This window comes from Rissa tridactyla, chromosome Z (genome assembly GCF_028500815.1).
Source record: "Rissa tridactyla isolate bRisTri1 chromosome Z, bRisTri1.patW.cur.20221130, whole genome shotgun sequence".
NCBI lineage: Eukaryota > Metazoa > Chordata > Aves > Charadriiformes > Laridae > Rissa > Rissa tridactyla.
In genome coordinates, this window is record NC_071497.1 from 84,751,189 (window position 1) to 84,776,806 (window position 25,618).

General features: G+C 51.8%; 1 protein-coding gene and 1 long non-coding RNA gene across 3 annotated transcripts; one reads left to right on the plus strand and one right to left on the minus strand.

The window, feature by feature from the left end:
* Window positions 1-1,090: 1,090 nt before the first annotated feature.
* Window positions 1,091-2,281, minus strand: LOC128902788 (uncharacterized). The gene is made up of 3 exons (XR_008463887.1): window positions 1,966-2,281; window positions 1,552-1,855; window positions 1,091-1,439 (listed from the first exon to the last, which is right to left on the minus strand). It is a non-coding gene; the product is annotated as an uncharacterized LOC128902788 (long non-coding RNA).
* Window positions 2,282-14,218: 11,937 nt separating this feature from the next.
* On the plus strand, window positions 14,219-24,260 carry LOC128902941 (endothelial lipase-like). 2 transcript variants are annotated; one of them, XM_054186708.1, is made up of 10 exons: window positions 14,219-14,397; window positions 14,532-14,693; window positions 15,985-16,164; window positions 16,841-16,952; window positions 18,248-18,472; window positions 18,924-19,166; window positions 19,671-19,791; window positions 20,340-20,558; window positions 22,046-22,138; window positions 23,766-24,260. In XM_054186708.1, the coding sequence occupies exons 1-10, from the start codon at window positions 14,263-14,265 to the stop codon at window positions 23,785-23,787; spliced, it is 1,512 nt and encodes a 503-aa protein (XP_054042683.1). In that variant the 5' UTR covers window positions 14,219-14,262; the 3' UTR covers window positions 23,788-24,260. The 2 variants fall into 2 exon arrangements, with proteins under 2 accessions (XP_054042683.1, XP_054042684.1); XM_054186709.1 differs by having other exon boundaries at window positions 14,219-14,380; window positions 14,497-14,693.
* The last annotated feature ends 1,358 nt before the right edge of the window (window positions 24,261-25,618 follow it).

Consider the following 25,618-nt stretch of genomic DNA (forward strand, 5'->3'; position numbering starts at 1 on the left):
GGCTGCAGCTAGATGGCGGCTCAGGATGAGAATAGAGAAGGGCACATCCCTCAACAACGGTGTCCAAGGGATCAGACCAAAGAGATTCGTGTTTATAAACTGCAGCTGCACCATGATAAAAAAAAATAATCAAAGACTTTCTTGTTAAAATAAAAGTGTTTGGTTTTTTGTTGGTTTGTTTTTTTTTTTCTCCATTTTAGGCTGCGGTTGCAACTAGAACTGCTTGGGAAATTTGACAAAGCAGCGGTTCAATAAAACCCAAACATTTCCTGAAAAGCGGGACCCGGCTCCAGCAAAAGGCTCGTCAGGAAAAGTTTGACAGAGTGGAAAAAAAGAGAAACGCGGTCCCGAGCGGGCAGCAGTCCGGTGTGCCGGCACCTCCCTGGCACGACAGAGTCCGGGTTCAACGCTACGTTTAGAAATACGAGCAAGAACTTACCGCCCATGTAAATGCTCTGACCACGGGGCTATTTTCGGATCTCTTGTTTAGCGGTAAAAAACCCCAAAGCTTTGAAGCTAGGATTTCACCCAGATGGGAAGAGGAAAATATTTGAACTATCACAAATATTTATATGGCCGGAAACTGTAGAGCTCTAATTCTGACTGCAGCTCTCCATTTACCTGCCTTAAAAGCTGCCTTTTACTTTGCTTTCAAGGGGGAGCTTTCTGCAAAGTCTCCGCGGAACTCCTAAGCACCGATCTCAAAGTGGGGAAACCTGCTGGGATGCGGGCAAATATTATTTCTTCTTTTTATATACGAGGTTCCCGTGAAAAAAAAAGAGCTAGCACCCCCCACGCACAAGAACACACGCTAGTTTTCCGTCGCGGTTGCTTATTTTGAGATACTCGAGATGGGTTTTTCACTAATTAGCACTTCCAGCGTCGTCCGTGGGATTAGAAGCCACTCAGCACCTCAGTACGCACAGCCGTCTCGGAATAGTGGTAACGCGAAGGAGGATCAGCCCCGCCGAAACAGACACAGGACAGCCTTTCTAAGCCAAGCGCTGCTAGAGAAAAATAAACAGACACGAAAAAGTGTCCCCTCTGAGGTCTCATGACTTCGAGGAAACAGTAAATATGTAAAAAAAAAAAAAAAAAAAAAAGATCTCAGCGATGACTTCCAACGCTTTCTTAGTGTTTCAGTCCTCCTTCCTATGGAACAAGAACAGTTTCCAAGAGCGCTACGTTTCCAGGTGCAATAAATTAAAAGTAGCAAAAGCTGAGGTCCTCAAGCATTCCCGTGGCCTTCCCCACCACGCTGTGGGAATCTCCTCTCACAGCCCACGTGAATTCAACTGTACTCCTCCGTGGTTTCTGCCCTCCCCTCCGCACCTGCCTCCACGGAGCAAACTGTGGTGGAGGAAACCAGCATTCCCCGGGAAGCACCTTTCCGCGCGGCTGCTTCTTAGCAGCAGAAGCAACAGGACATTCAGAGAACGCTGGAAGAGAGATGTGAAACGTAAGTAGTCGACACATGGTTGGAATTATCACATGGTCGCTGTGTTCATCAATCGACTCCAAAACAAACAGGCCACGCTTTCTGTTACTTACGTTTTCTGTTTCCCCGGCACGTGGAAGTGTTTATGATCAGCTGCTGAGGGCTCGCAGGGGTGGAAGTGTAGAGGTAGGTAGAGCTGCTGCGGACGGTGTCAGGAAATGAAATGCAGGTTTTCGTCTTTGTTGGGAGGTTAACAACTGCTCTCCGAGGCAGCCTCGCACGTCTCTGGTGCTGAGATCAGGGCCGAGGCAGCTGAGCACGTGCCCTTGTTGAGGTTTACCCAGATTATTCCCCCAGTGCACCAGCTGCCTTGGATGTTTCGCTTGCGTGAGCTGACTCAAAAAGAGCTTTCGGGTCCTAAGGAGAAAACGTAGGCGCGGAAGTCCAAAATCATGTTCCTGAAAGCTCCTGTGGAGGAGGCAGCTGCCTCCTAATCCCACTGGAATCTCAACTCCATAGGACTTTACCTTAAACTCCTCTGGCGCCCTCTCAGCTCCCCTGTCCATACCACCCAGCCCCGGTGACTGTGCTGTGCGTGCCCAGGAAGACCTCACTCTCTCCGCAGGCATCGGAAGCAAAGATCCAACTGCGGTCAGACCTGAACCGCTCCTCCACTTTGCGCTCTGGAAGCTCCTGCTGGTAGCATCCTCCCGGGAAGGGCTTATCACAAGGACAGCAATGGCTTCTACCTTCACCTGTGGTGCAACTGCAGAAAGCATTAGTGCCCATCTTGACCCCGTGGCCCGGTGGCCACAGCACACTCCCAGGACGTGGGAGACCCACTTTCAATTTTCTTCCCCTTGAGAGGTTTCAAAGCTGCATCCTAAGCAGGAGGCCAGAGGCTCTTCTGTGGCTAAGATGTTCCCACCTTTCCCACAAGGAGGTGGTTTCACACCTCTCCTCTGGACCTGCTCCTGGGGCTGGAAGGGGGCTGCACCCTGGAACCTGCCCTGGAAGAGCCCGGCAGGCAGCGGGGTGCGTTACGGGTACAGGAACGTCGTATCACATAAGTCCTTTTGTGGATTTAGCTGTGAATAAACAAGCGGCTTTATCAGTCCTACTGGAATTGCCAAACCAAAGTGACAATCGGTCGACGCCCTTGATAGCCACCGTCCCTCCTGGCCAGAAGGAGAGGTGAGCTCCGGAGACTGGCCAGGGCTCTGTTTTCACAGCAGGTCTGGAACCAAGAGAGCCACCCTGCTTGGGGACAGTAATTTCTAACAGAGGGGCAGGTGGAGCAACAGGAGGGTCCGTGCTAAAATCCCCGTGACAGGTAGGTCCAGTGGGGCTGATTGGCCAACCTTAATTCTGGCTCGTTAAAACATACCATACATCCATGGTGCTCTAGGAGGAGTTTTGACCTGTTCTTTGCACAGGAATGGAAGGCAAGTCCTCAAACTTTTAATAGATGTCTTGGCATTTATCTTACAGGGCCGGTTTTTGCAGCCCAAGGGTCATGTGGGGATGTTAACTGTCATGCACAAAATGACATACAAATGGGTTGCTTGTCCTAATGGTTCAGCAGAAAATCTTGAAGACAAAGGCACCCAATATTCGCTTTAAATTGAAACCAGCTTGAATGCTGGAGCTGAAAACGCCGAAAGCTCTCCAGCCTTCAGACAGCTGCTGCACCTTCGTTCCCTGAACCCCTCTCTCCTGACCAGCCTATGGACTCCTGCACTGCTCCTCCCAGATGCGTGGCTCCGCCAGAGGCACAGCTCGCTCCCGTTGTTTGCCTTTTCCTCCTACGGTCAGCAAGGCAGTGGCATTTGGACACGTGGTAGGTGAGTCCTCCAGCTAAGCTGCTTGCCACAACCATGTCCTAAAATGGAATCACAGAATTACAGAACGGTTTGGGTTGGAAGGGACCTTAAAGACCACCTCGTTCCAACCCCCCTGCCCTGGGCAGGGACACCTCCCACCAGACCAGGTTGCTCCAAGCCCCGGCCAACCTGGCCTTGAACCCCTCCAGGGATGGGGCAGCCACAGCTTCTCCGGGCAACCTGGGCCAGGGGCTCACCACCCTCACACCAAACAAGTTCTTCCTCAGATCTCATCTCAATCTCCCCTCTTCCAGTTTAAAACCATTCCCCCTGGTCCCGTGGCTCCCCTCCCTGATCCAGAGTCCCTCCCCAGCTTTCCTGGAGCCCCTTGAGGGACTGGAAGGGGCTGGAAGGTCTCCGCGGAGCCTTCTCTTCTCCAGGCTGAACCCCCCCAGCTCTCTCAGCCTGTCCTCCCAGCAGAGGGGCTCCAGCCCTCCCAGCATCTCCGGGGCCTCCTCTGGCCCCGCTCCAACAGGTCCACGCCCTTCTCGTGCTGAGGGCTCCCAAAGCTGGACACAGTATTCCAGTACCGACCCAGGCAATGAGTCCCAGGAGCAAGATCTGTGAGCTTGGAAAAGGAGGAAAAACATCTCCAGAAGATGGACTGACCATCGTCAGCAGGACAAGACGCTCGAGGAGTTTTGCTCTGCATCAGTAATTCTGTCGTGGTCACTGAAAGAGCTCAACGATGTTAAATGTATTCCTGGAATGCTTTTGGTTCCCTGTGAGTCCTCCTGAAGAACAGACGGTTCTTTACAAGCGGAGGTTCGCTACGCAGTCAGTTCATTTCTCTCGTCTATGCTGTCCCCAGGCCAGGGGTGAGGAAACAGCCCAGGGGAGCTCAGCGTCGTGACAGCTGAGTGTCCTTACCGTCACCACTGCTGAAGCGTGACGCAGCAGGCACAGCACTGTCACCGCGCTGCCGCTGACCGAGCAGCCAGCCAGGAGCGTGGTCAAAACAAAAGCCCACGGCAATCGGTGAGATTGTCTTAACAGTCGACGTTTTTTGGCGTATTGTCCTAGAGCTACGGGTTCATCCACCCCCTGCACGCCCAGCTGGGAGGGAATCGCCCGTAAAATAAACCTCCCGTGTGAGTAAATAACCCTGTCGCCGAAGTTTGTGTTTATTCGGTGTATTTCTTGCCAGCAACCCATTTACGCAGGTTGTGCAGGTCTACGACTGCTCGTTCGTGGCTCTCATTGCCAGAAACGGACCAGCCAATCGCCTCGATGAGTAAGGCAGTAAATAAAGACATCGTGTAAGTGCCTGATCATAAACGCTCTTTGGGATACTTTAAATCCCGGGCTTACGTTTGCTCTAACCTGTCTGGCTCAGAACCAAGACGTACCGCTTTTAAATGTGCTTTTGGTTAACGAAACCAAAACCATCCCTGGAATCAGGAATGTTGCCCACACTTCGCATCCACAACTTAGGCACAACTTAGAATATAGGGAATTCTGTTTAAACGTAAGAGAAAACCTTTTGTTTTTACTGTGAGGATGGTTGAACCCTGGAACGGGTGGCCCAGAGAGGTTGTGAAGTCTCCATCCTTGGAATTATTAAAGAAAACAACCGTTGCATTGCATCTCCTGACCAAAATGGATCAAAAAAGTCTCCTCTGTCATTATCTGCTTCATCTTGCTGTGGCTGATCAAGAGCTCCTCTGCATCAGCTGATAAACCACAATCAAACCTGTTCTTCTCTTCCAGGGGTTTCTGCACCTCCACCTCCCCGCTGACAGAGGCCGCGCGGAGGGACCCGAGGCAGGAACGGTCCTCGCAGGTAGCACCCGTCTTTGTCACCCCTGCAGGTGTCTCCAGGCGGAGATCTGCTCAGACCCTGGGAAATGAGCTTGGATGACGCCCATTAACACAACCTGTGCAAAAGCTGCAGCCGGGGTTTTCTGTTCGTGGCGTAGCAAGAAGCTGCAGCCCCGAACATCTACTCTCTTCCAAACTTAATGTCTGTAGCGATCCTTCCAGCATCTTCATTTATCACCCCAGCACATGGTTTCTGTGTTCATTCCTTCCCATCCTTGTTGTCAGAGATTTTCCCCAAGTTTCCGCTCTCTCCGGCTCTGACGATTGCAGCATCTCCCCCCCCTCCACAAGACACAGACTTCCCCACTTTGATCCCAAATGTCACTTCTGAGGTCATCCCTCCTTCCTGGCTCGTTCCTTCCCTCCCTCTTCCAGTCATCCAGCTACCTCCCCCTTGGCTATTGCACCAACTCTGACACAAGCCCCCTCTTTCAAAGTTTTCCCTATCTGTCCGCACTTACTAATCCTCTCTAGCTGAGCCGCCCTCCCCCTCTCCAACCTCTCCGCTCCGCACGCTCTTTTTCCAGCGCGCACAGCCCAGTCACATGCCGGTGCTCGGGAAGGTCATATGATGGGTAGGGACCGCTGGGCAAGGCTGCGGCAGGCATCCGTCCCAACGCAGGGCCCCGTCAGGTAGCACACCTCCGGCTCCCACCCTGTCCCACGGCCATCGGCCACCCCGTGACTCGGTCACGTGCCGGACCTGCAGCGTGCGGGGACGTGATGCCGACGGCACGGGCACGGGGTGTGCGGCAGGGGCCGTGGAGTTGCCTTGCAAATGGAAGGCAGGAGCGTTACGCGCCGGGAGGTGGGTAGTGGGATCCTGCACCCGTATCCTAGACCAAGCAGGTCTGCTGCCACTGCTGCCCTGTCCTGCTCCCCCGGCAGGTCTCTGCTCGCACCTCCCACATCGTGCTCTGCTTCGAAAATATCACCCTTGCTCTGCAAAGCCTGTAACCGACCCGTGCAGAAAAGCCCTCTTGTTTTTCCTCTGCCCCTGACCTCTGTCTGTCTCTCTGTCCTTGGACTGGGAGTTCCCGGGATGAATATCACCAATGCCTGTACATCACAGGCGGGAACGCGAGTACAAAGTACTAAGAAATGCCCCGAGCCTTTCTTAATTAATTACAGAGCCACCGACTCTTTCTAATAAGATCCACACACTCAATAGACACAATAAATGGGAGAAGTTAGGCAATTAGGAATAAATGGCCAGAGGGTGAAGCAGAGCCCAGTGGGGGACCAGCATCCTCAGAGGACATCTCATTCCTTCCCATCTTCGTATTGCACACGCTGCAAACGCATGTGATAGATCTCCTTTGCACTGAGACGGGATTCAAGGATGGGGTAGCTGATGGGTTCTCCAAGCCAAATGTGCAAGCTGGTGAAAAATGAAACGAATAATATTGTTGGTGTAAGTAAAACCAGTATCTGAGGAGAGGAGGAGGCTCCACGTATCTCCAAGGATGGCTCGAGGCTTTTCCCTGTCTCAGGCAGATCCCAGCGTTGCGCCCTGCTCAGATTTGAGAGGGCGAAAGGTTCAAAGGAGAGGGTAAACAAAACCCAAGGTCCTGGAGAACAAACGATACCGACCTTGACGATACACAGCACCGTCTTGTGCTGCTTATTTCTATGCCCCGAACTGTTTGTCCCCCTTTTTTTCTGCAAAACAGAAGATATCGCGTAAAGTCTGTGTTTGTGGGTTAAAATGCTGTTCCCCTTTAATGTGACTCACAGTAAAACGCTGCCAAAGGGTCTCCTAAAAACCCAGCCAAACCAGTGATCAGGACCACAAAGCACGAGCTTTCTGACCCAACGCAGTCCGGGAAGAAAGAATTAGCGGAGATTTGCAACCGTAAAAGCTTGGGTGCAAATTAGCAATAATGGCGAGAACTAGCATCATATATTTTTATAGGGCTTTGCTAAAGTGAGTAACAAATTCATGGGTTTTAATAACTAACTCCTTTCCTTTCCGGTGGGCGCTGGGAAGTTGAGTGGCGTGCACGGAGCCTCCTCGGTTTGGTGTCCACCCAGCCTTACAGGATCAGGTTTGAAAGCCCGAGTCCCGCAGAGATAAATGTAAAGTGGATTTAGGAAGTGTCGAAAATCAAGCTCTCGATGGGCGGTTTGGCCTTTAGTCTGGGAAGTTTTGGGAAAAAGAGGAGACGCCAGCTTTCTAATCATTTTGCCCAACTTGCAAGACCTTTTAGCTGCTAATCACCAGAAATGAGCCCGAAGACAGAGCTGCGCCCCGGCCTGACAGACCCCCTCGAAGCAGGCAGGAGAGCCGCTGCCTGCCCTGCCAGTTCTTAGGGTCTCCTCTCGAGCTGCAGCCCGGCTGAGCGTGGAGGACGTCTCGCTGACAGCGCTTCAACATCCGCTCCAGACTTGGGCCAAATATTCCTGCGGATTTGAAGAAAAAACACGTGGATAAGGATACGCACTCTAAAGCAATCCCTAAAGCAAACAACCACCCCCCCAAACTCCTTTCTGGAGTGGAGCTCCGGGCTCCACTTACAAAAAAGGCGGGGGAGCAGTGCTAGTAATTTATTAATTTTATAATCTTTTCCCTTTGCCGGATGCAGGAGAGCTAAGGCAGAAGCGCCACTTGGGGCGTCACCATCCACCACCTGCAGGATCAAGCGATCGTGAACTTCTCGGACATTTCTCCAGTCCCTCACCAAAATAGGACCTCAGAAAGGAGCAGAAGCAAACCATCCCCCTGGCCACCCGCCGCACCTCGGCGCTGCCAATGGGCTCGGCTCCAAATCCATGGTCAAGCCCAAACATGCTCAGCATTCATCCAGCGCGGATGGAGAAGCGTGCTAAAGGCGTAAGAAGAGAGAAAATATATGTCATTCCTCGGCACAGACCTAAAGACATCCTTGTCTGCAGAGTGGATGGAGGAAGCCCATCACCCACCACTGGGTCTTCTGTCCGATACAAAGCAGCCAAGCGGTCTGGATCCATCTCACGTACCATGGGATGTGCTGGGAATGACAAGCTGCTGAATTACACTTGTCCGCTTGGACACAGGGAATAGACGTCGGGACACACTGAGCTCTCCCTGGCTTTCAGCCTGTGCTTTTCAGCTCCACCGTGGCTGGAGATGGGCTAAGATCACCTGAGGGTCTCTCCAAGAACAACACGCTCTATCAGAGCAGCCCAGGCACTAACGCAAGGCATGGGCGAGGGCGAATCGAGATAAAAATCATTGTAAAAATCACGTCATGTCACTCAGGCATGTCTGGGAAAACGGCACAACAAAGAGTGGCCAAGAAGAAGTTTGTCCTTGGTGAAGGGTGGTCCAGAGGCAGGACCTGCCACGGGGAGGGGGCGGCCGGTGGGGATCAAAGCCTTCCGGAAACCTCCCCGTGGATGGCGATGCCCGGAGGCAGGTACAAACTGTAACGTTCCTCCCTGTGTGACAACGTTCACAAGAATTAGCGTTTCCCAGGAATGCAGGGATTTATTCTTCAAGGCCCACCGTATCTGCAAGCGCTACAGCCCAAACACTGCACCAACAGAGCATGTGCTTGATAAGAACCCAGGAACAGATGCCAGCGGATTTAATGTGGGACAGGAGGCCCATTGCAGGTTTGCAGACTGCTGGCAGGGTCAGCTGTAAATATTCCCTCACAATCAAAGGCATTCATCTAAGGATTACATGCTGGGGGCTTTGTGGTAAAGTAAATTTGCAACTAACAGGACCATTAATAGTCAGACAGTTTAGTTGGCTCGCTGGCTGCCATTTATTCCCCCCCACCCCCCCCCAGTCATTTTTACTACATCTAAATACCACAGGGATGTGGGACTTGAATGATGTGGCAAAAGAAATCAGCTTAGAAGAAGTAGGAGAAGGGGTTACCTCCAACAAAGAGAGCTCAACGGGGATCGAACGGCGATATCAATAGTGGGTAACGCCACTGGAGCATGTGAGCTGATTTCATAACCTGAGGGAGATTAGCCTCTTCTGTAAGCAAGCAAAACTATCGAGGGATATGAAGTGTTTGCCCCATAAAGCGTGTTCGTAGAGGGGCTGTATTCGAAAGGCTGAGGCGGGGAGGAGAGACTACGTGGGGTAAGGAACGGCTGCGAAACAAAGACGTCAAGGCCCGCTTTCACCCAGTTTGATGCTCACAGAACAAAACTACCCAGAGAAAAATATAAGCGTGTATGTACGTGCTGCCATATAACGTTTTCCCCCTCTGCAGTAAGTGCTAAGCATAAAATAATCGGTGGCGGGATGGGATGGTGACAAACCAAGAGGTCCTGGGCTGAGCAGGCGCGGGGTGATGCGAGGATTAACCCGGGATGGTATTTCTCCACAGAGCTGCCTCTCCAGGACCGCGCTCCCTTTGGGGTGCCATCATCTCCGCACGCGGGGGTCCTCCCGTGGCCTTCGCCCCGGCTCGGTTCACCATCCGAGCAGCCCTTCCCGCTCTCCGTTTGTTCTCCAGCTCCATCTCTACCCCTCCTCCCCCATCATCTCAGAAACAAATTAAGCAGAAGGAGCCAAGAGGGAAACTAACACCAATCCCATTAAATTCTACTGCCTGGGCTGTGTTTTATAATTGAAAAGAAAAACTGTTTTATAACTGGGGGGGGGGGGGGGGTGTAAGAAAAAGAGAACAATTCCTCTCTCTCCCCTCCTCCTCCTCTCCTGCAAATCCTACTCCCTCCTTCACTGGAGAAAAGCAATGAAAATAGAGAAAAACCAGGCGGGAAGAATGGAGGGTGTGTAAAACACTCTCAAGTTTCTATACGTGGAATTCAAAATTTGCAGGATAGCGCTAATCGCTCCCTGACACTGAATAGCTGACCTAACGCAATTAAATGAATCTTTGGCTTGCGCAAATGAGCAATCCTTAATAGGAGCATCTTTGACTCTTGCTGGTGTGCCACTGCTGTCAGTAACAAGCGCCCCACGAACCCAAGATCCCAGATTCTTCCCCATCAGGAGGGTTCGCGCGAGCCAAGCGCTCCGCTCAGGCCTTCTTAGCGAGGCGACTGCGACGGGACGCAACCTTAGCCATGGGCAAACTGCGTAAATCCCTCCTGCAGCCACTCACCGAGACGGTGGTACCCTGTCCTGGGCAGCGAAACGCTCTCTCTGCTGCTCTTCCCACGGCGGGTCGTCCCTGAGAGAACGGGGAATGCTTTTTATTTCCCTCGTGATCTCCAGAACTGCTCACATCAGAGTTGCTCTACCTCTGCAGGTCTTCAACGAGGTTGTGCGACGCTGAAGGATTTTTCCCTTTTTCCTTAACGTTCAGCTCTTCAATGGTGCGGTTCCTTCCTTCTTCTTGCCACGACTGCTGCAAGGAAAGGAGGTGTCAGTGTCCTACTTCTAAAGACAGGGAAATAAAAGCATTAAACGTAGCATAGCCCCTCTGCTGGGAGAACAGGCTGAGAGAGCTGGGGGGGTTCAGCCTGGAGAAGAGAAGGCTCCGCGGAGACCTTCCAGCCCCTTCCAGTCCCTCAAGGGGCTCCAGGAAAGCTGGGGAGGGACTCTGGAGCAGGGAGGGGAGCCATGGGACGAGGGGGAACAGTTTTAAACTGCAAGAGGGGAGATTGAGATGAGATATTGGGAAGAAATTGTTTGGTGTGAGGGTGGTGAGCCCCTGGCCCAGGTTGCCCAGAGAAGCTGTGGCTGCCCCATCCCTGGAGGGGTTCAAGGCCAGGTTGGCCGGGGCTTGGAGCAACCTGGGCTGGTGGGAGGTGTCCCTGCCCAGGGCAAGGGGTTGGAACTAGATGGTCTTTAAGGTCCCTTCCAACCCAAACCATTCTGTGATTCTATGAAACACAGTTGTTTTGCAAAAGGCTTCTGACTTCACTTTCCCTGTGCTGAGCTCCTGCAGAAGACACTGACTGTAACCTGGATCTGAGATACAGAAACGGCATTGAAAGGGTCTCATCGCTGGGTGCACAAACGTGGAAACCTCCCAAATTAAACGCGGCTCATGAAAAACCCGTCCAATCCTTCCCCGAGATCACCAGCAGACTCCAGACCTTTAAATATTTTGGCATGTTCATTTACATATCATACTGATTTTAGCTTTTTGCTGCTAAGAGAGAAGCTTAACTCCTCTCGCGTCCCTTCCGCCTCCGCACCTCGTGGCTCTGCTCCGGCTCACCACGTTTGGTGCTAAAGAAGAAACCAGCCTTGGCCTCAGCCGCCCAGCACCCGCCTGCACAGAGCTCATGACTACAGCTAAGTGGGACATTTTCCTATAAAAATGCTCATGATTTCAAAAAAAAAAAAAAAAAAGATCTTCAGGAAATCCCAGCGGGGATGGAGAGAATAAGAGAGGCAGAAAGACGCTTCCAAGAAGAGCCAGTATCTCCCCGGGCATTGCCCTGCTCGCAGCAGCTGCTGGGATAGAGCCTCCAACATCCCTACAAGCGCTGTAAATATTGAGCTTCCAACTCTTTTAAGGTGGATTATGATCCATTTCACCCTGGTTTGTTATTTATTACTTATTACGATATCCAGAAATTCCATCTGGGAGCCAAGAAATCTTTCCCAGGGAAAAACTAATCAAAACTAGAAATTTCTCCTTAAAACGCTTAGGCTTAACAAACTGTTATTGTCCAAGCAGCTCTGGGTGGGAGCCTTCTTCCTCCCCCCATCCCTGTTCCCCACCCCCCCCTCCAGACCATTAGGGTTACAGAGAGGTTAGGGCAGAGCCGCACTCCCCACATCGATCCGAAGTCCATCACAACAGTTCCTGAAGGTGTCCCCGGATGATCGTCACCTTTCGGCCGAAGCAGCCAGGGATTATTCTGATGCACTTTTTCCTTGCTGTTGCTAAGCTATTCCAAGCGCTACTGTCATTCTTGGAAAGCCGGAGGCGAAGAGCGGGACCCCCCCAGAGCCTGGCGTTGCGCAGACAAAAGGAGGACACGTCTTTCCCCCCCACCCACCCCCCCCGACGCAGCTTTACAATGGCAAGAGGCAACGGCTGAATGCAAAGGCACGGGAAGAATGAGAAGACGCCACAGTGACCGACGGTCTGGCAGGGTTTATTGGCACCAGGAATTTTGTAAAATGATGAAGAGTTCGGTGATGAGGCTGAGCTGATTCATTTCCTGCAGGAGTACGTCCAGTCGTGGGCCAGCAGCTGAGAAACCTCTTGTCCTTTCTTTTTTTAGGCCACTGCTGTCAGGATGCTGCTCCTCGAGAGGGACCGCACATCTGCAAGAGAAGTTGCGTCCTCAGGACACTCCACTCAAACCCACGCTCTCTGGGCAGATGCGCTTAGCATCATCTCCAGCCTCCCGAAACAGGAGGTGCTCGAACACCTCCCAGAACATGTATTCATTCTGCAGAGTCAGAAACCAAGAGGTTCTGGGAACGATCCTCAAGAGGAGAAGAGCAGAGGTCCCCAGCCACAACCTGCTGCGTGTACCAGAGCTATGAGAAAATGGAATGGAATGGAACGGAACAGAATAATCCCAGCTGGAAGGAATGTACAATGATCATCCAGTCCAGCCACTCACCCACGTGGGGTCAGGAGGTGGCTGGGTTGAACGAAGCTCATAGGGGCGCAGGGTACGAACTCAGCACTCCAGAAAAGCAGTGCTGGAAAGTCCAATTAATTCTCTCCATCAGTATCTATAGTGGGGACTAAAGTAACTCCCGTACTTAATTTCCCATTATTTCCCTTGCTGTTGACTGGTTTGAAGGCTCCATCTTTTCCTTCTTCTCTCTGCCCATCATTTGCCTGCACCTTTGTCCTGCCTTCTCCCTTGCCATTTTTTATACACCACCAACCCTGGTGCCTCCTCCTCACTTTCTGCTGAGAGTTTGGAGGGAAAGGGAAGGAGCCATGGTGCCAAGGAAGGGGAAGAAAAAGAGAACAGAAAAGCCATGTGGACTCGATCGTAGAATCACAGAATGGTTCGGGTTGGAAGGGACCTTAAAGACCATCTAGTTCCAACCCCCTGCCCTGGGCAGGGACACCTCCCACCAGCCCAGGTTGCTCCAAGCCCCGGCCAACCTGGCCTTGAACCCCTCCAGGGATGGGGCAGCCACAGCTGCTCTGGGCAACCTGGGCCAGGGGCTCACCACCAATAAAGAGTTTCTTCCTAATATCTCATCTAGATCTCCCCTCTTTCTGTTTAAAACCATTCCCCCTCGTCCCATGGCTCCCCTCCCTGCTCCAGAGTCCCTCCCCAGCTTTCCTGGAGCCCCTTGAGGGACTGGAAGGTCTCCACGGAGCCTTCTCTTCTCCAGGCTGAACCCCCCCAGCTCTCTCAGCCTGTCCTCCCAGCAGAGGGGCTCCAGCCCTCCCAGCATCTCCGGGGCCTCCTCTGGCCCCGCTCCAACAGCTCCGTGTCCTTCTGCTGTTGGTGCCCCAGCGCTGGAGGCAGCACTGCAGGGGGGTCTCCCCCGAGCGGAGCAGAGGGGCAGAATCCCCCCCCTCGCCCTGCTGCCCACGCTGCTGGGGGTGCCGTGGGCTGGATGATCTTTAAGGTCCCTTTCGAACTCAAACCATTCTATAATTCCATAAATAAAACGAAATATTTTCTTATGGATCAGTAACCGGTAAAAATTCCGGCAGTAAAAAGTAGGAATAAAAGGTCTATAACTCTCGACGGTGTCACTCACGTGGCTGCAGCAGCCGAGGGGCTGCGGGTGGGTGATGCCCCTCGGGAAGCACCTGGTGCCCGTGATGTCCCGACCCCCCCGAGCGGCGAAGAGCCGGGGCTTCCCACGCGTGGGGCCCAGACCCGCGCCGCCGCCGGGCTCGGTGGGGGGGACAGCAGGGGAGCGCTGCCGGCCCCCCCCCCGCCCAGCCCTTTACCCACGCTGTCCCTCGGGGTGACAGCGCTGGGGACCCCCCCGTGACCCCCCGGGGTCACCCCCCCTCTGCGGGGCTCCCCACGCGGCGCGTTCCCACGGGCCGCCCCCTCTCATTCATCTCTCCGTGACGTCAAGGAGGGCGTGACCAATGGGAGAGGAGCCGCCGGCCGGCCCCGCCGGGGCCCGCCCCATCGGGCCACGAAGCCCCGCCCCCCCGCGGCCCCTTAAAGGGCCCCGCCGCCCGCCGGGCCCCGCCGCCGCCGCCGCCTCGTCCCGCCGTCCGCCCGCCCGCCTGTCCGTCCTTCCGAGCGATGAGGAGGCTGGTCCTCCTGCTGTGCACCGGCGTGACCTGTTGCATCGCGGCGGGAGGCGCTCCGCGGGTGGCGGAGGCTGCGCTGCTGCGAGGAGGAGGAGGAGGAGGAGGAGGAGGTGGGTGGGTGAGCGCGGTCCCACGCGGGACGCGGTCGGGGTTCGGGTCCCCCTCTCTCAGGTGGGGCTGAAACACGGAGGCGCTTTGCTCACCCTTCCTCCTCTCCACTTTGCAGATGCCACCATCCCCGAGCTGCTGGAGGACGGGCAGGAGCGTGTCCCGGCGCCGAAGTCGCAGGTGAAGTTTAACCTCCGCTCCTGGCCGGATGCCGAAGAGGATGGTTGCCCGCTCGCCCTCGGCCACCACAAGTGTCTGGAGGACTGCAAGTTCAACGTGACAGCCAAAACCTTCTTCATCATTCATGGCTGGACAGTAAGTGCGGAGGAGCCTGCACGGAGGCGATGCTTAAGTGTTCAGTCTGTCCACTTAGAGCATGCAACCTGCCCTGGAAATGGTCCGTGGCTCTGGAATATGTGGGATTTGGGACAATTTGGTGGTAGAAGGAGAGTCCCTTGCCTGTGGGGTGGTGGGAGTGGAGGGGTGTGGGGAGAGGGATGGCTGGGCAGGAGAGGCTGGAAGAAAGGGAGGCTGAGGGGAGACCTTCTCGCTCTCTACAGCTCCCTGAAAGGAGGGGGTAGCCAGGGGGGGTCGGTCTCTTCTTCCAAGGAAAAAGTAATAGGACAAGAGTTGCGCCAGGGGAGGTTTAGATTGGATATTAGGAAAAAATTTTTCACCAAAGGGTTATTAAGCATTGGAAGAGGCTGCCCAGGGCAGTGGTGGAGTCGCCATCCCTGGAGGGATTTCAAAGCCGGGCAGACATGGTACTGAGGGACGTGGTTTAGCGGCAGACTTGGCAGTGTCAGGTTGATGGTTGGACTCGATGATCTTAAAGATCCCTTCCAACGTAGATGATTCTATGTTTTGGGTACTGCAGCCTCTTACCAGCTGCACCTGAGGTCCCTGGAGCAGCGCGAGTGGGTTGTGAAACCACCCAACTCATTCACAACTGCCCAAGATCACTTCACGTCCACATTGGTCGGACTCGATAATCTTCAGGGTCTTTTCCACCCTCAATGATTTTGGGTCTGCATAATGTGAATGTGGTAAAGGGACCTTGAGATTTTCCCAAAAACCCAACTAACTGGCCACTGTGAAGGTGGCACTTGGCTTGACACGCACGTAGACTTTCCGTAATCGTAGCTGCGTGTCCACAGTCTTCACTTCTGCTACGTGGTCTCCCCGATAAAGAAACGGAGGGCAGCCAGCCTTTACCGAGCTTTCTTCTCCGACATTTGATGTGGCTGAGTGTGTGGCACCAGGGGACTTATCACCTCTGCCAGGGCTTATGCAAAGAGCGGTGCCAGGTCTGGAAAATAATTTTGCGATCCATCAAAACTGCTGAAGCTCTGGAGAAAAAGAGCGATAAGGTGGCGTGTAACGAACGCCTCCCCCTCCTGCCTTAAAAGGCATGGCGGCTAATTACCCAAATCCCTCAAAACCTGTTCTTCTTACACCATTAGTGCAGCGCTGAGAAGCTGTGGGGCTCGGAGAGGAGCAAGCATACAGCTGGAGGAGAATATGTAAATGATATACAAATAACTTAACTGCCAATGGGTAATCGTGGTCCCGGGAGCAGGAAACTACCACCTGAATCTCTTTCTAGATGAGCGGCATGTTCGAAACCTGGCTGGGCAGCTTGGTGTCGGCTCTTCAGGAGAGGGAGAAGGATGCCAACGTGGTAGTGGTGGATTGGCTTTCGCTTGCCCACCAGCTCTACACCGATGCCGTCAACAACACGCAGATTGTCGGAAAAAGCATAGCGAGGCTGCTCGACTGGTTACAGGTAACGCCAGTTAAGCACGGGCTCTGTTGTAACGCTCCGGTGAGGGACTGTTGCACAAGGGAGAGGTCACCAGCTCCGGCGCTGGCGAGCGGGGAAGGCGCTGGTGTAATCCCAACCCCAAGGCTCGGTGGGGCGATGGCTCACGGCGCAGGTGCCACGCTCAGCCCTGGCGCCAGGAAGTGCCGCGGCGCTTTCCTGGGTGATGCCGTTTTGCAGCGTGCTCGGATAGGGGACGTCGAAGTGGACTTCAAGTTTAGGAGTCCTTCCTCCCGCCTGAGCAACGTGAATTTAAGAGTTGGGCATTCAAAGTCAGCGTTGGCTTGGCAAGAGGGTGGAAAAGGAGAAGGAAAAGGCCCACAGTGCTACACTGGAGTCCAGGGCCAGTGCTGAGGTCTGCTGGGGACCCTGGGGAAAGGCTGCTCCAGATCCTGCTTAAACGAAGAGTATCACAACTGGGGTTGGAAGCCGGGTGCTGTGGTTGGGGGCAAACCACAAGCGCCCTCCAAACCCTTCGACTTGTCTTGACAAAACAAAGAACGAAGCGATGCTTGTCTGCCCCCTCCCCTCCAGTCTCTTCTTAGAACTGGACTCGAGTCCCGCGGATAGGAGCGGCGCCAGGTGCCCTGAAAGACAGGGAGGAATATTATATATATTTTATTTTTTTTTTAACTTTCAGGAGGACCCGCTCTTCCAGCTTGAGAATGTCCACCTGATCGGGTACAGCCTGGGTGCCCACGTCGCCGGCTTCGCTGGTAACCACGTCCACGGGACAATAGGCAGAATTACAGGCAAGTGGCTTTTTTTAAAGCAGCCTCTTACCTTTCCTTAGCAGCAGAGGGTTTCCCCGAAGAGGCTCGTTTCCTGTGTTGCTGGGATGTTGTTTTGGGCTTGCTCAGTCCGAAGTGACGCCTTTCCTACCTGTGTCAGCAGCGAGGAGCATGGGTCTCTTCGCGTGAGAAAGTGTCTTCGTTTTGAACCCCAAGCGTTGGGGAGGTTCAATGAAAAAAACCTTTCAGAGGACAACCTGGATCTTGAGTATTTTTGAAGTGAAATGTGCGTTCAAAACAAGTCCAGCTCAAGCCCTTATTATCCAGATATTAAGCCTCTGAGTGATATTATTTCTGTAATTACAGTTCATAAATTTAATGACAGTGAAAGCTATTGGGTGCAATTTGTCCCAACGTTGGTCAAAAAACCACCCCAGCCTCTCATTGTGAGAGTATCTTGAACAGAGTGTTTCTAACTCCGGATAGAAGCTGATTTCAACACGTGAGAGCTCGGGGCGTGGTAGAAGGGGTTGCACGAAGCATTTAAATGTGACACCGGCGGTAAGAATCCCTCAGAGCCCCACAATAAATATCTGTATTTGGTTCAGCAGGAAAAAAAATAAATCACCTAATACTCAAGTTGGGGAATGGCTGAAGAGCTCAGCTTCAGGTTGGGGGTGAGGCTTCGAGGTTAACAGAAAGTCCCGATCCCATCATGGGATCTCGGCTGCAGGGATTACCTCGTATTAATCCCTCCATATGTCCAATCTGAAAATGGACTAAAGGTAGCCAAAGGCAGCTTTGGCTACCAACGGTCTCTGTGGGGTGCTAGACCTCTTCTGGTGTTCAGTCATAGAATGGTTCGGGTTGGAAGGGACCTTAAAGATCATCTAGTTCCACTCCCTGCCCTGGGCAGGGACACCTCCTACCAGCCCAGGTTGCTCCAAGCCTCATCCAGCCTGGCCTTGAACCCCTCCAGGGATGGGGCAGCCACATCTGTCACCTCTTGAAGTATCTCTTCACTGTGACCTAGTGAGGACTCATTGCTTCCACCAGGCAAGCTGAAGCCACCGCTGTAGAGCAAAGTGGTGCTGCTACTGGGTCGTATTGCACCAAAAATGGTATGGGACATCTTCATTTGTTCCCTCAGTGACCTCATGGTGAAGAGAGCTTTGGAGGACAGTATCTGTGACGAGGCAGGGACTGCCTGTGTAGCAGTTGGTTAGGAGGGCTCCTAGCAACAGGCTCCTGGCTATATTTTGTGTGAAATAACCCAATTTCTTACCTGGCATCCTGCGTACTGTCTCTAACACCAGGCTTGGATCCGGCTGGCCCTATGTTTGAAGGAGTGGACCCTAGCAAGCGCCTCTCCCCCGACGATGCAAACTTCGTGGATGTCCTTCACACCTACACAAGGGAAACGCTAGGCGTTAGCATTGGGATCCAGATGCCTGTAGGCCATGTCGACATCTATCCCAATGGGGGAGACTTCCAGCCTGGCTGCGGATTAAGCGATGTCTTGGGAGCAATTGCCTATGGGAGTAAGTTCTCGTTACTTATCTTGCCTCTATTCAGTGTAGACTCTTTGCAAATAGACTCAGGTTGATGCTGGGGGATGAGCTGATTTACAAGAGCAGAGAAAACTAATTTTTCCTTTTAAACTGCCTGCATTACTGGAGATAGTTGCTATAAACTAGACCTGCTTTTAATTCTGAAGTAGCATGTTCTCACTCTAACATCTGATCATAAACTACGGCCTTACGCTGGGTCTAAAATCCTCTTTAAAGCTCTTTTCTTGGTGGAGACTAAGTGAACGGTCCTCTTCAAGCGTCTTCCACTAACCTCTTGAATTGCTAATGTTTGAAAAATGTTTAATTTGGCCACGCTCAACTCACGTTGGGCTACAAAAAGGCATAGCTCACTATATCTTACCAGCTGCTGGGGTGATAAATGCTTAAACAACATGTGTCCCTTGCAACTCTGCTTCTCCAGCAATCGGTGAAGTTGTTAAATGCGAACACGAGCGCTCTGTGCACCTCTTTGTGGACTCCCTCGTCAACCAAGATAAACAAAGCTTCGCATTTCAATGCACCGATTCCAGTCGCTTCAAGAAGGGCATCTGCCTGAGCTGCCGGAAGAACCGCTGCAACGGCATTGGCTACAATGCCAGGAAAACACGGAACAAAAGAAACAGCAAGATGTACTTAAAAACAAGAGCTGACATGCCCTTCAAAGGTAGGCCATCCCTCTTAGAAAGAGCATAGTCTCATCTCTAAGAGCAGACTCCCAAAGCCAATGTTGGGAAAGACGTAGGGGCGGAAGGGTAGCGTCACCTCAAAGCAGCGCAGCATCAGGCATTAGTTTTTCGCCGTTACCTGCCTGCATTGCTGTCCCATGGCGTTACTGTCCTCCTTCCTCCACGAACAATCAACAGGACTCTGGCCATAAGGCCGCTCTGCCTTTTGAGCAGGACTACAGCTTATAGATGTCCTACTTGCAAGACCACCCCAACCTTAGAGCACCGTAAGGTTTGGGGAGCCCTCTCCAGGGTGGGTCTGCTGCTGGTTTTGTGTAAAAGTCAGCTTCGTAATCAGTAAGGGCAGGAAAAAGATCAAAGATATCTCAATAAATACGGGGTCTAGCCTTTGCCAGCCAACGCTATTTCACAAAGAGCGGCGCTGAGCCATGTTGTCTCTCAACCAAGTTGCTTCCACCTGTGCTCTCCTTGTTTCTCTCCAGTCTACCACTATCAGATGAAAATGCATGTCTTCAGCTACGAGAGCTTGGGAGAGGCTGATCCCACTTTCTCCGTCACCCTTCACGGCACCAATGGAGACTCTGAACCTCTCTCCTTAGAAATGTAAGCAAGCTGGCCGGTTGTACCCAAGAAGGCCACTGGGACTAGACAAGGTGGCATTACTCTCTTTCCTCTGGTAACACCTAAGCCTAGCAGCCTCACTTCATCACCATTCAAAAAAATCTTTGTCTAGTAATTTAATGATAATTTATTGCTGAGAAAGCAATTCGATGTGCCCAGTCCTCTATATTAGGCTTCATGGCTCATTGTTGACATCCTTTGTCTTGGTTTTCCCCCTCTACCATTTGGATATAGTCTGAAAGCACCCACATCTCTGGAGGCATCGTTGACCTCCTTTAGCCTCTCCCAGGAGAAACACAAGGCATGAAATTCACCTTTAAGCTATGGAAGGATGGCTGAGCCAAATACATGATGCATTGAACCAGCTATCCAAGCTTATTTTCATTAGCCTAATCAGTAATTAGCCAGTGACAGTTGAATGCAGAGCACCTGATAAGCTGCAAAGGGCTCTTTAACTTCTTGCATGGAATGAATGAGCATCTGGCATGCTTCCCTAAGGAAGAAACATTGAGTCTCTGCTTGTCTTTCAGGCTTGATCAAATTGGCCTAAATGCTACTAACACCTTCCTGGTCTATACAGAAGAGGACATGGGTGAACTTTTAAAAATAAAGCTCACCTGGGAGGGAACATCTCAGTCATGGTACGATCTGTGGAAAGAGCTGAAAAGCTACTGGTATCGGCCTGTGAAGTCTTCCCAGGAACTGCATATCAGACGTATACGCGTGAAATCTGGGGAGACGCAACAGAGGTAATAATTGTGTTAGGCTGCACACGAGTTCACTCAAAACTTGAATCAAAAGGAGAAATATTCAGCACCTAGCAAGAAAAGTTGAGGTTTTGAACTTAGTCGGTATCCTGAAATGTTACCAGCTAACGCTCTCATGGTGTAGGAGAGGGGGTTACTTAGAATCATAGAATTGTCAGGGTTGGAAGGGACCTTAAAGGTCATCTAGTTCCAGCCCCCTGCCCTGGGCAGGGACACCTCCCACTGGATCAGGTTGCTCAGAGCCCCATCCAGCCTGGCCTTAAAACCTTCCAGGGATGGGGCTTCCACCCCCTCTCTGGGCAACCTGTTCCAGTGTCTCACCACCCTCATGGGGAAGAACTTCTTCCTAACGTCCAGTCTGAATCGACCCATCTCTAGTTTTGATCCATTCCCTCTAGTCCTACCATTACCCGACATCCTGAAAAGTCCCTCCCCAGCTTTCTTGTAGGCCCCCTTAAGAGACTGGTAGGCCACTAGAAGGTCTCCTTGGAGCCTTCTTTTCTCCAGACTGAACAACCCCAGCTCTCTCAGTCTGTCCTCAGAGGAGAGGTGCTCCAGCCCCCTGATCATCCTCGTGGCCCTTCTCTGGACACGTTCCAGCATGGCCATATCTCTCTTGTAGCAGGGGCTCCAGAACTGGAGGCAGTACTCCAGGTGGGGTCTCAGGAGAGTGGAGTAGAGGGGGAGAATCACCTCCCTCGACCTGCTGGCCACGCTTCTCCTGGTGCGGCCCAGGATACGATGGGCTTTCTGGGCTGCAAGCGCACACTTGCCAGGATGAGGTTGCAAATTAGGCTTTATGCAAAACTAGTCACTGCCGATCGGATCCGAGATGTTCTTTTGCTTTATTTAGATACTGTGACATTGTCTTGCCTGCCCTTGGGGACTAAATTAGCCTACTTCAAGAGGGTTTAGATCATACATGAAGGCTTAAAGTACCGACAGCGCCAAAAATACTGAAACGCAGATGGGCACAGCTATTATTTACAGGCATAATGTGCTGATTTGGCACAAGGTAGACCTAAACCAGCAACCGTTTCTGTTGCTTACTCCTTAAGCACTATATTGCTCCTTCTGAGGTCTCTGTAGTTGGAAAGCTACCTGAGCAACCAACAAGAAATAAAAGCTGCCAAGCGCGTCGCACTGCACTCCCAGCAGTTGATATTGACAATTTCCCACATTTCTCAGAGCTTTAAATAAGCGTCTCCCATCGTATGTAAGGTATCCTGCACCCTAGTTTCTACAATCTATGAAACGCCGGGGTAGCAGAAGCGAAAATCCCCAAATAAAACATTAAAGTAGGAAATAAAACAGCCATCCAATGGGAAAATGGCGCTTCAAGGCGCTCCACAGGAAGGACGTCAAATCCAACAACTCGTCCTAGAATTTGCTACAATCCATGTTACATGTTATTTGTTAATCGTGGAGACAACAGGTACCTTCTCTTGACTTCTGATTCCTCCTCCTAGGTTTGCTTTCTGCGTGGAGGATTCCCAGTTGACCAGTATATCGCCCGGGAAAGAGCTCTGGTTCGTGAAGTGCACAGAGGAATGGCAAAAAAGGTAGGGAAAATCAGCTAAGAGAAATCCTGCCGGATGCGCGTGGCTGTGCTGGGAATGAGTGGAGCCAAGTTTTTTTTTTTTGTTTGTTTAGACTTCTGAATCTTCTTTTTCTTTCAAAAAAAAAAAAATAAATTCCAGCCCAAGATTTCCCAGCTATTAGATTTAATTTTCACGTATGCCTTAACGATCACTAATTAGGGGATATTATCCTCACTTCTCGTCTTGGTTTGTCATCTTGTACCTTCACATACATCTCGTACCTTCGCTACCAAATTGGTATAACACAGTCCTTGAGCCTAAAGAACCTGTCTGCTTGCTGTTGTGGTAGATGCTAAAAATAATGAGGGGCTACCAATACCCAAGACCCATGCGTTAGTGGAGAGCTAATTAGCAGCATCTATTAACTGCCCTGTAAAACAGAGGAAAGCTGGGAGCGCAGGGGATTGCCTCCAAGGTTGTTTCAACCTGCCAGAAGATCCTGAGCTGCTAAGAAAGCTCTTGATCGAGTTTGGGCTCAACTACGTGAGCAAGACACAGCTGAGGACTGGCCACGGCGTTACAGTACTGACTCCTGCTTCCTCTGGGGCTGTGTGCGTCTGCTCTGGTGCAGGAGAGCACAAACTCAGCCGTTGCCGGAGCATCTCAGCCCTGCTGAACCTCTGCGGGACTTTCCAGACACCTCGGAGCAGTCCTCAGAGCATGACTTCCAGTAAGTCTGGTCTCAGCAGCGACAGCTTGGTTGCTTCAGACTGCCTCTAGTCATGTTTTGAATTAATTCCTCTTCATTTGACTAAACGATCGTCTCCTCCAGATGAAGCCCAGCCTTTTGGCCTCTTTTAAATTTCAATCCGTAAACTCAGAGCTTTGGCGCTTCTCATCCGGAGACCAAGTGCCTGTTAGGGCTAGCAAAGCCCCGTGGAAGCCGTGCTTTGCACAACCTTCTCGGGCGGCAGAGCTCAGCTCAGGAACGCGAGCTGGTTCCGTTCCAGGGTTGGCAGAAACCAGCCAGCTGTGCCACACGCGCGTGTAGCAAACAATTCTGCGAATGAAACCCCTGTGCAAAAACTTGTTGCTCTGCCACAAGCCTTGAAAGATCAAGTCAATCCTCCTGTAGGTACAAGAAAAGGCTGTTTTGATACGCTACTTGGTGACCCCCATGAAACAGAATTGCTGGCAGACGGGCCCTTCCTGCTCACTCGTGGAGTGCAGCTTTGGCACGAGGCGGAGGAGCAGATCCGAGCTCCAAAACACTACGGTTTCTAGGAAATGATCCTTCACGAGCAATGTCTTGCTCTTCAGATCTCCGCTCCTGCCAAGTCACTGAAAGATCAATCTCCGCCTCGGAAATCGCGTCTGCAAACATCTGTCCACCCTGAAAGGACCCGAACGGGCAGGGTCTAGCGTCGAGACCTGTAATTTCTCTTCGCAGCCTACTTGCGTGCATAACGTCTGCTGCAGGCTCTCACGGAGTAGCTACCGGGCACAGCGCTGCTTTGACAGAATAAAATACCAGCCTGCACTGTCTAAACCTGTTCTTGGTGTCCCAGAGTTTCCCAGGAATTCTTTATTACTCCTCTTAACTTCTACATTTAACCAGATATTTTTTTTTCCTCTCTGCTTTTTCCAGATCTGTCTCAAATTTGCTATGAAAACTTCTCTAAAGACACACAACCGAGCAACCTAGATGCAAGAAGGCCACGCAGGTGGCAAGATGCTCTGGCAAAAACCTGGCTTGGTAGCACTTAAACAACTAGCTCTTCCGGACCAAACATCTTGGATCAGGCGTAAGAAACCGAGGAGCAATTGATGGACCGCGGTCCTAGCCGTAGAATAACTAAAACCGACATTCTCCCTTCCCCAAGGAGCCTGGTTTGTGCATTTAACCTTACCTTGACCCGTTACACGCTGCATTCCCTGCCCTGCCTCCGTTAACCAGGACTACGGACGAGATCTTCACAGATCTAGACCTCAGCGATGATCATCTGGTCTGCCTGCCAGCGGAGTTGAGAAGATAACCATGCTAACCGCCCATCGGACTCTTGGTGACAGAGCTGCTAAGAACAAATTAGCATCTAGTGTAGGAGTTACCGTGGGTCCAGTAGCACTATGGGCTGTGGGAAGACAAGACCAGCACAGGTCTAGCGTGGGGGGGGGGTGGGTTGTTCAGGGGAGGGGTGGGAATACGCACAATGCCGCTTAACTTCAAGTTGTCCTTTGCTTGCCTTAAAAATAATCCGTTCCGTGTCTGGCTGATACTGAAATGTCCATATATTACCTTAGAAGAAGGTAGAGCTCCGTCCTCCCTGTACCTGGGGCAGAACACGGTGCAGATGGCAGGTGATGGTGCTGGCGGCTGCTCCTCGCTCCCCAGGTGTTGGGGAGGAGGAAGCTATGAACTGCGTCACGTCCGCAGAACTTTGCACCAGTCCTTTTTAACTACTGAGAATGCGTTCGCCTCTGTTCAGACGCTGTTGTAGTAAGTACCAGGGCGTAATTAAGACCTTATTTTTGTGCAAAGTCTTGAACTGAGCCAAACAGACGACATCCTCTTCGCCACAACGTCCCGGTTGGATTCCCTGGTGCCAGACGAACTTGGCTTTGCTCCGAGTTCGACAGATTCCCTACGGCAGTCCTGTTTGCTGCTGCGGAGTGGTGGACCTTGTCAGAGGCGAACTAGATTTTGTTTGTTTGTTTGTTTTTGTCCTTTTTGGAAGGAGACTTGGTGTAACAGCTCTCGAACTTTTGGCATGCAGAAAGGCAATCTCAAAAAATGGTGTTGCCAGATGGTGCACCGAGTTCTGAAGACTTAGCAAGTCCTTCTGAGGCCTGCAGTTCTCCCAAGTTCTTGTAGAGCTTCAATCCAACCAAAGCAAGCACATTTGGAGATTTTTTTTTTTTTTCTTCCATGGTTTTTTTGCAAAGGCTTCAATAACTGAAGCCTTTGGTAAGTATCTGTGACTTGTCACCGTGCCATACTTTGAGTGGTTTCAAAGCCCTATTTGTATATTGTGGTTTTTGTATGACTTAAAACATAATTTATTTCTCATATTGTACATATGTAAAGTTTTAAACGTTTTGGTTTTGAGTAACAGTTTTTATAAGCCTTAAGACAAAAAAAAAAAAAATAATAAAGGGCTTTGTAAAAATCACTGAAGCGTTGTGATTGATCTACCACAAGCTTTGCCTCTGGCCATCTTGTCCCTCTCCTGCAGGTCACTGAGACCAGCAGAAAGAGGACGTGAAGGCAGAGCAGCAGCCAGGGAGGTGCTGGCAAGTGGGTGCCCTTATCCAGCACCCTCCTTCCACCTCCTCTCCAGGCTCTGTTGCCAAGGTAGGCTTGTTCCCTCCACCCATGCGGCACCAAGTATCTTCAGGAATGGACCAAAGTCATTCGTGTCGTAGCTCCTGAGATGCCCATCATACAACACTACGGGTTTACCTCCAGCTTTAGCCTAACAGCGAGACCACGATTTCAACAGT